Raw genomic sequence first — 12115 nt, 5'->3', positions numbered from 1 at the left:
TTCGAGATATTTCCATTTCATTTTCTGATCCCACAGCAAAAAAATGTTACAATTGTACACAACCATATGTAGTGTAAGGCCATTCTGGCGGCACAACTTGTCAACAGATGGAATGGCCATAAAGCCTACTTTTAGAGCGAGAGCAAACAAGCGTGGCAGTTTTTGGATTTTGGTGAAAGACATGAATGAAATCCTCCTTTAACTAAGATCGACATTTTATGAAGGAAACAAACTCTATTTCCCTAATGGCGTCACACGTGGTTGTCCCCCTGATGGGATTGCTTGCAAACTGTAGACAGTTCTCCAATTGGTTTGAGAGTAATGGCGCTATTAAAGGGTCACTGTGTAATATTTGACCCCTAGATATTGCGATATTGTGATTGTAAAACCAGAAATGATTGCTAAAAAGCAAAAGGATAAATATAAACTACCAAGACTCAGAATGACCAAAACGCACTATTTTTATTCTCATTGTTTTGCCCACCCTTTCACAAGGTTTTTGGGGCTACTCGTGGTACTAAGATGGCATTCAATCAGGTCAGCTCCCTCTAACCATGCCTCTTGTTATGAGAATAAATACAAACTTCTCAACCAATGAGTATTTGAAAAGAATGCACCATTATATTATAGTTTATGTATTTTTACCAATCATTCAAATCAACATTGTTTTTTTAATGAATTAATCATTTTACCACTAGGTTATACGCACTGTCCCTTTAAAGTGGTGCTCAAATACCGCAAAAATACGCAGAACTAATTCATTTCAAAAATCCTGTAAAGCACTCAATTGTCCTGAGGTGACCTTTTTCTAAAAGCGCTCCAAAGGCTATTCTATTCTATTCTATCACGACTAGAACGGAATCAAGACCCAATTGCGTAAGGTTTACCACAAGTTTTATTGAAAGAAAGCAGAAGGGCTGCGCCCATAATCCAGTGTTCGCTGGGCGCGGGAAGCAAGTCGCTCTTGCACTCGGATTGTGATCGGAATACGGAAGTGGATATTCCGTAGCGAGCGATGGCGGTGTCAGGGACAGAAAAACAGATCGGTAGCCGGGAAAGGGAGAGCAAAAAACGTGGACGGGGTCGGAAACGAGTCGTAAGCCAGGACAGGAGAGTAGACGTAGTCGGGATCAAAAATGGGTCGTAAGCCGGGACAGGGGAGCAGACGTGGTCGGGATCAAAACAGGTCGAAGCCGGAGACAACCGAGAGCAAAAACAGGACAGGCGGGAGTCAGAGTCAAAAAAAGGCTTGCCTTGTATCAACAGAGGTTTGCAGACGGGCTGACAACGGGACAGTGACAGGACTGGGTTTAAATAGGAACAGGGAGCCAATCAGAGAACGCAGCGGTTGGTGCCAAATGAGCGGGCACAGGTGATTCACATTGGTAATCATGACACTATTCTATTCTGTTGTACAGACATGAACTTTGGGTGTAACTAATTCAGTTTATTTGGTCAAAACTCTATTGGAGTATTGCTTGAAAATAAAATGTGAAAAAATGCTTGTTATTTGAATAATTATGATGATTTTAATCGCTGACTTTGCATAGCCGACAAAGCTCAATTGGGATGATCTATACTTCGGACAATATGTTTATTTTTGTAATCTGAACTGTACATTTTGATACGCTCGTGTAACAGAGCAAAGTAAGCTAAACGAAACCTGCATCCGCATCAGATTTAGGTGTGACACATTCTCCATACAACTGCTAAAATACATTTAGTGTTTCAATCAATAGGGGTGGAGTTTGGAATCTCGGCTTGATTGATTCCAGCTTAGGGTCACTGTTTTTTCTTTTGGTGGGGGTAGAAGATAACACAACATCAATGGACAGTTGCGTAAGGTTTTGCAAAGCCACACACTAAACAAGATAGACCATAAAAATGCATCTCAGATGCACCTTTGCTTACAAATCAGACTTGTGACCTCTTAACTGGGATACAGGTCCCATGAGCCTTCCACCAAAAGCACCCTAAACCCAAACTCTGCTCAAATTAACAGCACATTCAACACACTTATTTTTCTGTGTTTTTCAATAATGTCACGGGTGAGCTGACATATACCAGTATATCTAGCCCAGAGGAACAGGTGGTTTGGATACTGAAACCCAGGACTTGTCAGTTGTGAGACATACATGGGAACCGCTAAGACCCTTAGGGATAACTCTTCACTGCAGCCATTATGATGCTTTGTTTATCTTTGTACGGTACTCTGCAAAAAATATTGTTTACCCTATTGGGAGAAATCTCATTTTGAGTATCTGTTTTCTTCTTTTAAGACATTTTTTTGTTGTTTGTTGAATAAAATAAGAAGAAATATCATTACAATTTTTATTTAGCAATTTGAAAGATTTTTGTAATTAATTCATCCTATTTTTGCTCACATTATGAATATTTTTATGTCTTGTTTCTCTAATAAAATAATAAAATCATTGTGAAAATTCCCTTAATAAAGGGATTACAGTAGCTAATTTTGCCCATGTAACAAAATATGTAACCACTCTTATGCTGCTTGTTGGCGGTTGTGATCTTTCTCTACACCACCTGTGTCATTATTACATTTTTTTCACCAGCCACCCCCTGGCTGTCATTGAAAGAAATGCATACATTAGCCGCATCTCTGCCCAGGGGTTGAAATTGTGTGACAAAAGTTGTGGATTTTACTCCGGAAGTTACGATATTTAAGACGTAACTGTTTATCTTCTTTCTTGAATGAAATGAAAAAAAATCGAGATTGAAATTAGCATCGAAGCAATTCATAAGGCAAATAATTTGGTGCATGTTACAAAATGTATTCTAGAAGATTAAGACAATAAAAAAAACTGAAAATGATTGAACATCTCCAAGATAAAATAAATTGCTTAATTTAGGTACAAAAATCATATTAGTATAAAATAAAAGCAAAATAAAAAAATCTTTAGCAGTGAAAAATACACTTAAACAAATAGATGTTTTCTGCCAATGGGGTAAGATTTAGTTATTGCAATGCACGCCTCAAGTGCAGTGTTACTTTTCAATAAAACAGATACTAAACTGATGTGTGTGCAATGATGTAGGCAACCTGTTGCACTCCAACTACCTATCACACACTGCCGGTTTCTGAGCGTCACGCATGAGTGCAAATGGGTTTGCAACAAGGGGCGGGGGGTTGAAAGTGGGCACTCACCATGCCGGTGCACAGGCTGAACACCGCCGGCTGCTCCTCCTTGGAGTTGACGTGTCCTCGAAAGAAGCAGTGGCGCATGTCGGCCACTTCTTCGCCCCCAGACAGGCTGCCCTCGGCCGGGCTGCCCTCGGCCGCTCCCAAGTGAGTGACCTCGTAGGCGGGCGCGATGAAGTCCGAGCTTGCGCTCAAGTTGAGGTGGAAGCGTTGCCCGAACGCGTCAATCTGGTAATGCCGTTGCAACGGGGACGGTTCGTTGTGCAAACTTCTGCGTGTGCGCCGGAAGTGCGACGCTTGCGGGAAGGACTCTCCGAAATCATTGACCCGCACCGGGCTGGTGATTTCATATAATGACAGCTTCCTGACAAAGTGCTCTGCAAAGAGAGATCGCTGTCAGTGTTGGGAGTATCAGGCATTACAAAGGAACACGTTCCTGAAATGCAATAACTAAGTACTGTAATGCGTTATTAGAAAAATATTGTAATTCGACTGTCATTACAACATGGTGAGTTACTCCACTACATTTTAAAAGCAGACCATGAATTATGTCTTCTGTTCTTTGACAGTTCCTCCTTCGCTTATCACAGACTATACATCACAATGCTGAATACAACCCAGAAGAAAGGTGGGCATGTCTATATGTGGCTCCAAAATACAACTGAATACAGTTATGGGGGTGTCGTATCAAGCACAGAATAATTTCTCCCTACTGGTATTCTGATATTCTCCCTACCGCATATATTCACTTCCAAGCTGTATTTAAAACTATAACTTAAAATACTGAAATCAGTGTGACCCCATGTTTATATGCGCATACTTGGCGAATGGTAGGCGTGGGGACGGGGCGCAGCTTATACAGGAAAAACAAAATCTATGGGGCCATTGTGAGGACAGAATTTACCGTAAAAAGTTACTGAATTTTGGTCTTTTTGTTTTTAAAATTATTTCCGCAATACGGCATGCATGAAGAAAGAAAACGTCTTGAACATCCACAGAAATGGAGAAGGAAATTTCAAGTAGTTTGGAGACAAAAGACAAAATGGATATGGAGTGTCTTGGCTGTGCTAGTCAGCAAGCTCTCCAGATTGCACAAGCCAAGAAATATGAGGGATCGTTGCTTCCCCAGGTTGGTGTAGGACAGGGATTTTGAAATCAGTTTGGCTTTCAGGCAGGATGCGTAAAAGAATGTTCAGTTAAATGTTTAGCTCACTGTAGTTTTTCAGTGTTATACTTTTATCATTCGGCCTACTTTAGTAACCCACCTTATGACATTGGATCGTTTCCAAGAATAACACATTTCTTTACAAACAATGGGAAACAATATTTTATTTTTGACATGGTTTATCTTAACATTTGAGTGGATGAAATTCTACACCTGAAAACTCATCATCTTATACAAACTCAATTAGGAGCACTGAAAAAGATATAAATTTAACCTTAATTATCGTACTGGTTTGAAATTAATAAAAAAAGAAATACAAAACATTTTTTAGCAGTAATAGCATTAAAATTAGACTACATTAAATCAAAATAATAGGAGAAACCTACTATGGTGGAGAGGGGTTAACACAATTACTTTTTCAATGAAGTAACTAGTTACTGTAACTATTTACTTTTACTAATTAGATTTCAATAATGTGCCCAACACTGAATGCTGTCATACTCTCGGCTGCGTTTCAGCAGAATTGAACCTGCATACCTTGTTTTGGGTCCAACTGGTACTCTGTGATGCGACCCGAAAAAAGAAAGGGTCCTGGACATTACCCGGAAATGCAGTATGGACTCTTAGAGTGGTTTGAAGACGAAAGACAAAATTGATATAGAGTGTCTCGGTTGTGTTAGTGTGCCAGCTCTCAAGATTGCACAAGCCAAGGAACGTGCTTCTTTTGGGCGTCCGTAATACATGTGGTAACGGTGTTACATTTTAAATTAGATAGTAACTATAACTCATTTCTTTTTTTCAGCATGGAGCCCACCACTGATCGCTGTCATAGCGGAATCGAACGTGCATACCTTGTTTTGGGTGCAACCGGTACTGCGCGGCGAGCCGCACGAGCGCTGACAGATGACACGCGAGTCCCAGCAGCCAGATTGCAAACTGCATGGTTCCCACGGCGGTGCAATCCAGTCGGCCCCCTTTTCCTCGAGATCTCCCTCCCCCAGCTTCCCCCCAGCTCGCCTAGTCCCCCAGACCGGCCGTTCAGCAGCGGAGACTCGCCGGATCCTCGGAGACTCTTCGCTGCAGCGCAAGACCTGCGACTTGCGCGCGGCTCATTGCATTCCCCCCACTGGTCCCCCTACAAAGTAAGTAACAAGCCGGACTATGTATTTTATGACACACGCATCCCACCTCTCCAAATACACGCTCGCACACTTGTCTGTCCTCCCCTTGCAGGGAGTTAGCCGGCCGGTGCAAACTAGAGAGTGTACTGTGAAAGGAGGGAGCGGTGCCAAGTGTGCTTTCCCTCGGCCATCCCCTCCTCGACCACCCTGTGCAAGCCCAAGGAGAGCGTGCACGCACACACAGAACCAAAACCTATGAAGCAACGCCCCCTCTGGCCTCACAGAGCCAATGGTGAGAGGGCAAGAGAGAGAGAGATAGGAAGAGAGAGTGAGAGAAAGAGAGAGAAAGAGAGAGAGAGGCTATGTGATGCATTTTTGCAACAGCTCCATGTGTGGAATCATCCTTCTGATCAGCAGTGTTGGGCATGTTCCTTAAAGAAAGTAACTATTTCCATTACTTGAAAAGAAGATGTATGACAAAGAATTTGAAATTTTCTAAGCAGTATTTAAGTCAATTGAATATAAAAGAACAGATGGGTAAGAGTGTTATAGAACCTTGTAATATTCATTGCACCTCAACAGCAACAGAATTATCCTACACTTTAAATGCAACAAAAATAAACCTTAAAATATATCATAAAACATCATTCAGCAGTAAACAATGTAAAGTGGGTTTAATAATTTAAATCCAACCATTACAACCCGAGTCAACCGGTCAACATACCTGTCGACCTGTACGTTTTTGCCGAACAAAGTACGTTTATTATGCATTTTAAGACGTGTACGAAGTCCAATCAAATCTGTACGGAAAAACGCAAATTTGTCAATTATGGGTACCATCCGGTAAAGACCGACTATCACAAAACCGCAAATCAATCAGGCATGGAGCCGTGGAGGTCGACAGGTATGGGTCAAGTAAATATATCCCACTGTACTTCAAGTACTTTTTTTACGTAAAAAAATCAAATGAATAACAATATGAAATTGAGTTTCACTCTACAGAATTCATCTCAATCTCCAGTCAGACAACTGTTCGAGTAGACATATGCTACTGTATTTAGAATATTTACACACAACAAAAGTAAACAGATTAACAATATAAAGTGCGTTTAACACTGCTGTACAAAATATAATCAATCAAATGCTCACAACCAGCGACAATTGGTCAGGTAGAAATAAGCAACTGCACTTGAAATATTTTGATCACAAATCCCTATCTCTACTTCTCACCCAATCCCCTCTCCCTATGTCTCTATCCTCCCCTCTCTCTATCGGTCTCGTTCTCTCTCTGTCTATGATAGCAGACAAAACTTCTCTCTGTGAGGAGAGAACATTAGTTTTGGAACAATTAGTGTTTACAGATGCAGAAACCACAGAGAAGAAATCCTATACTAGTTTCCCCAAATTAAATGTTAAGTATTGTGAATTTAATAGCTTTCCTACTCGTGATATAATGGTGAAACGTTTTCCAAAGAGAGACGACATCACTCAAGCAGTTTTATTTTTTGTTATTGTAGATGGCTGCCGTGTTAGGTTGAATGAGAGCCGTGTTTCCGTGTTGTGTTAGCAAATGAATATGCCAGAAGGCTGATTTACCGCTTATCTTTCCTACTCACAAGAAGACTGCACACTCTGATATAGACTTGACATGAGACAATATGCTGATTTGTACTAGACAAAGGAATGCACCACTTTTCGCCGTCTGCAACGATAACAGCGTTTTGACGACAGGAAGAAAAATTAATTAAAGTACCACGTTACTGAAAAATAACACCGGTAAGTAACGGCGTTGTAACACTGCTGATCAGGGACATGCCGTGAGGTTTGTGTTTGGTGAGGTAGAGTCAGATTTACAAATAAATTATCCTACATCATATTTATCATTTGATTGACATAACAACAAAGCAATAAATAAACTGTATGTAGCACCTATGCTACTGGACCCTTAGTTCTATGTTTGATGATTGGTAAAATGTCTAGTATAAATACCAAGAAATACCCAAATGAATTTGAACAAAACCGCTGCTGATAAATCACCACTAGATGTCAGGAACAGCGTTGATCAGATCTTGGTCCACAAATGAAGGAGCCCCCGTTTCTTTGTGTTGCTTTGCTTCCTCTGTCCAGCGATTGAGAGTTTGTGGACTCCCCCCTAGTGACCAACATTGTGTGATCACATGGCCGTAAACATTGGGCGCTGAAAAGTTTTTGCGAAGTTTATGCATGATTCATGCATAAGTTCACTGTTCTTACAATAAAATGATACTTTTCAAGCAAAGTGCACTTCTGTTTATGGAAAGCGTTGTTTGGATTTTGGAGTTATGAGAAATGCAAAAAAAAAAGCATCAAGGTAAAGGTTTTGGTTGAAATGAAACTTTTAACAAAAAGCCAGAAGAAGTATTTTCAAAATTATTAACTGTTGTTTACTGAACCGTGATAGAAGCTAGAAACATCTTTTTTTTCTAATAAAAGATTACGGATACACTTTTTTTATATATATGTCCTATGCCTAGACAAATACTGGACCAAATTTTCCGTAGGCCTTCAAAAATGTGTCAAAATGGCAAAAAAAGGACTGGCACCCACAAGTCCCACTTGAGAGAACTGCATGCCAATGAATGGGTTATTAACACAAATTATACAGTACAACAAAACTCTTGTTTGTTTTAAGGTGTTGAATGTCAAGTTCTAAGTTTAGTTATTTTTTGTTTACAACCCTGCTTTACAGATGCTCCCCTACTTATGACCATTCGAGTTACGAAAAACGGTAGATACGAACATTTTTTAGGGATGTCGAAAAATATCCAGACATTGCTGCAAGTTAGATTTTGTATTGTGCACCTTTTTCCAAGTACAGGACAGTACTGTAGTGATTCTTTCCGCCGTCAACAGCGTGTGGCGCTGTGAGAGCTCACAAGGCATCTGCCTTCCTCTTTCTAGTTCATGAGTAAACATACTATACTGTAAGTACTTTGACATTTGTATTGTTTAATATCTCGTGCATGCATTCAATATGGTTGGTGTGAAGTCTAAAGATGAGGCGAGCCGTTTCTTTTGAAATGAAAGTGGAATAAGAAAGCTTGATGCGGTTGAGAAAATGGTTGGATCGCTTTTTGCTGCCACTTTTTACCACAGAGGAGAAAATCGCCTAACTCTTGAAGCTCATCTTTCAAAAGTAAGTTAAACTTAACTTTATTTATCTTTATGGAGCATATCATATTACTGAATGTTTATTTTTGTCGTACAAAACCATACAGGTTACTTATACAAGCCTGGAACATACTTGCATAAACCTTAAACATACAAATATAGCACTGATGCAACTTACATCCGGAACCTATCCCGTTCGTAAGTAGGGCAGTACTTCTATTTCAATTCAATGACCAGTCATTTACTCTCATTTCTGTTAATAACCTAATATTAGTCCCAACATGTACTTTGCGCACTGATAGGGTTTTAGAATTTTAAAAAAATCTGTTTTTGCATCAGAATTTAAAGTCACACAATCATACACTTAAAATTTCAGTGACAATTCAAACAGATGACGAGAAGGTTCATCAAATAGGCAAAGAAAACACGTTTTCTGTGTTATCCAATTCAGGGAAACCCAAATCTGTGGTTATGTGCTTTGAGGACGTGTTGATTTTCAAAGATCAACAGTCAGACTCAACACATTTTGTCTCACTATCACCCTCTGCCACGAGGCAAGATAATTGTGTGCCTCACTCTTCATCTGAAGACGCCAGGCACAGTTCTACATTACATTCTGCTCCGTTGGAATAAAAACATAAATGGGTAATCCTCCATGAAGAAAAAAGTCCATGCAACTCCCCAAAAAATACTGGACAGCTTGACTTGCTGTTAGCTTACCAATATCATCACTAATTTTATTGCTTGGGGCTGAGATGTGCAGCAAATCTGAATTCTTGGTCTCACTGTCACCCTCTGCCACTAAGCAAGTGAATTGTGTGCCTCACTTGGCATCTGCCTACTCTGTGTACATTAATGCTTTGCATACTTCACCTTTTGGATAAAATCATCAATAGAGAGGTAATCCTCTATGATGAAAAAAAGTCCATGCAACAAAAAAAAGTCCTTCCTGAATAGAAGACATCGTTTACTGTCGAATCAGTGTTTCTGCAACGTGCTTTTGCCTCACCCCGACTGGTTTCCTGAAACCCAATGTGCCACATTGTGTTTTCTACAACTTACCACATCGTTAACATCTATTTTCTGCTAATCTGGTGCATATAAAGCATCTGTCAAACCAGTGGGTTGATATCTTTAAATTAAATGTGGTTGATGTTCATGCACCAATATTTAGACCTGGTCACATCAAACTTGAAAACGAGTTTTTGAACTGAATTCTATATTACATTCAATATATTTTCAAGAACACACAAAATCTTGTGACAGGTATGTTCTAAATATTACTTGTGGGAAAATGGAGCAGAACGCATCACACAACCATCGCTCACTGCCGCCTGCCGCAGGAAGTTGACTGACTCGGCCACCGCAATCTTGCCTTTAATCATTTGGCCCGAGTTGAAGTCATCCCCAAAGTTGATGGACGTATGAAAAGAACTTTTGTTTTTCGCGCCCATTTGAAAAGCCACGTCTAAGCGTAGATGTGACTCACTTGGGTTTCTCTTGGCTCACCCGGAAAACATTTGTCCTTTTTGCGATGGGAAGCTTCCATTTTTTTCCCAAGCATGAAGAAAATTCACAGCTGACCCGACAAGCTTTAGTCAGCTAGAGATAGTTTGAAAATGAGATTTGTCAAGCTAATTCTTTTCATAATCTTGAATGCATTTCAGAGTTGCGATTGCTGCACAATAACATCTTTCTCATTCGATATTATCAGGATTTAGGTTGGAGCCAATCTGCATAAAAGCAGGAAACGGGGCAGGATGTCTGTTTAATCACAAAACCCAGGTACACATTGACAAACAATTAAGCGGTCTCAAAACAGCTAACAAAGTGTCCAAACAAGAAACAAATCAAACGGGACGTAACTGTGATGTGACCATGATGAAGACCTGATAACCTGAGTCAATATGAAGAACTACAACCTTGAAGTGCAGGTGTGGAGACCGATTTGGCACACATGGGTGCTCTCCAGCCTCCCCCCTCAGGTTGGCACCCTCTAGAGGGGAAATGTAATGACAGACTCTTCCAAACCCAATTACCATCTGAAGACTTAGCTTAGTTTGTGTGTATCATTTGTCTATGTACTACAAGCCCTACAGTGCTTTGCGGTATATGAAATGAAATGAAAATTAAATTATCTGCATTTATATAGCACTTTTCAAGTCAATGACTTCCCAAAGCGCTTTACAATGTGCTCCACATTTCCCAATATGTTTGATGTGTAAGGCGCTAACCTGCTTATTGGGGGTATCGGGGTTCAGTGTCTTACCCAAGGACACTTCGACATTTAACACGGACGAGCCAGGATTCGAACTGGAATCCCTTGATCCCAAGACGAGCGCTTTACCTCCTGAGCTACTGCCGCCCCCAAAAATATGGGTATAAAAATATCCTCAATAAGGAAAACTGCTCACTTAGATTCAGATTACCCAAGTGCGTATACATGCACGAGTATTGGCAAAATAAAATAACTAACCCTACCATTGCCATTGGAATACTTGCAATCGGACTAAGACCTTCATTGAACTTCTGTGCACGTTTACACAGCTTTACATGGCTGGTGGCAATATTCCGTTTTCAATCTGATTATTGCCTGCATGAAATTTTTTCCAATGATGAGTCGACTGAGATTGACAATGGGCTGAAAGAAGGTGGTATTGATCATCCCTAGTCATTTTACTGAGTAAAAGTGGCATAGTGTTGTTTTTATTTCTCGCAGCAGGATAACACACGTTTGCTTATCAAACCAGAAAGTTGGGGGCTGCATGTCAAGGAAGAACAAAAGCCCGTTTAAATTCTTGAGAAGATTCAGCACTTTTCAGTTACCCAGGCTGTTTTCTCCTTCTATAATAAAAGGCAGCGGTGGAAGGGCCATTCCAGATGTGCAGCATGTCAGGCAAAATAAGCACTGCAGGGATATTGACTCTCTGAATACAGTATGGCAAACAGGTGCCAAGCACTTGAACCATCATTTGGGTCTGATCCCTCATTTCATTACTAAGATTACATCCCCCTTGGCATACTTTAAAATAAACCATGTGAGCGTAGCCGTGCTTGTTGTTACTGTCAGTATGCTCATCTGTAACTGTTCTTCGGTATCCCCTCTCAAGGTACCTGACACAGGGTCTTGCGTATTTACAATAGAGTTTCTTGGAATCCAAATTCGGAGTGAGCCCCTGGAACAAAAGGTCTACGATGTTTTGTTCAAGCGGATTAAAGACTAATAGCTGGGAGTCTTGCAAATACCACTCAGTCCCCGTTGAGTTGGAAAATGCATCCATTTCTCTCGCAGATGGTGCAGGCACGTCCTTCGTCATCCTTGGACTGAGGTAATCACTAGAACGCTCAAATTACTGGACTACAAAATGACTGGACTATGTTTTAGGGGGATTTGGGGGTTTTCATGTGTTGTGAATCTCTGGCACTAATATGTTACCGTATTGTGAAGTCCTCTACACTGATAGCAGAGAGGCAAGGAGGTTAAAATATTATTAAAGGAAAATTAAATACGTTTCTCTT

The 12115-nt window shown here is 40.4% G+C and overlaps 1 protein-coding gene across 1 annotated transcript in view; it reads right to left on the bottom strand.

Annotated features, from left to right (window-relative positions):
- The window catches only part of LOC148362805 (A disintegrin and metalloproteinase with thrombospondin motifs 20), a 164641-nt gene extending 159359 nt beyond the window's left edge, over positions 1-5282 (bottom strand). Inside the window, exons 1-2 of the mRNA XM_088340373.1 lie at positions 5177-5282; positions 3167-3537 (exon numbers count right to left, since the gene is read on the bottom strand). Of these exons, the coding sequence (XP_088196499.1) occupies positions 3167-3537; positions 5177-5267 (462 nt within the window). The 5' untranslated portion in view covers positions 5268-5282. The remainder of the gene's footprint in view (positions 1-3166; positions 3538-5176) is intronic.
- Positions 5283-12115: the final 6833 nt, after the last annotated feature.

Source organism: Urocampus carinirostris, chromosome 7 (genome assembly GCF_059441175.1).
Source record: "Urocampus carinirostris isolate Australia breed hairy pipefish chromosome 7, RoL_Ucar_1.0, whole genome shotgun sequence".
NCBI classification, from domain to species: Eukaryota; Metazoa; Chordata; class Actinopteri; order Syngnathiformes; family Syngnathidae; genus Urocampus; species Urocampus carinirostris.
The sequence above is the reverse complement of the archived record's forward strand: the minus strand, read 5'-3'. Positions and strand labels throughout refer to the sequence as shown.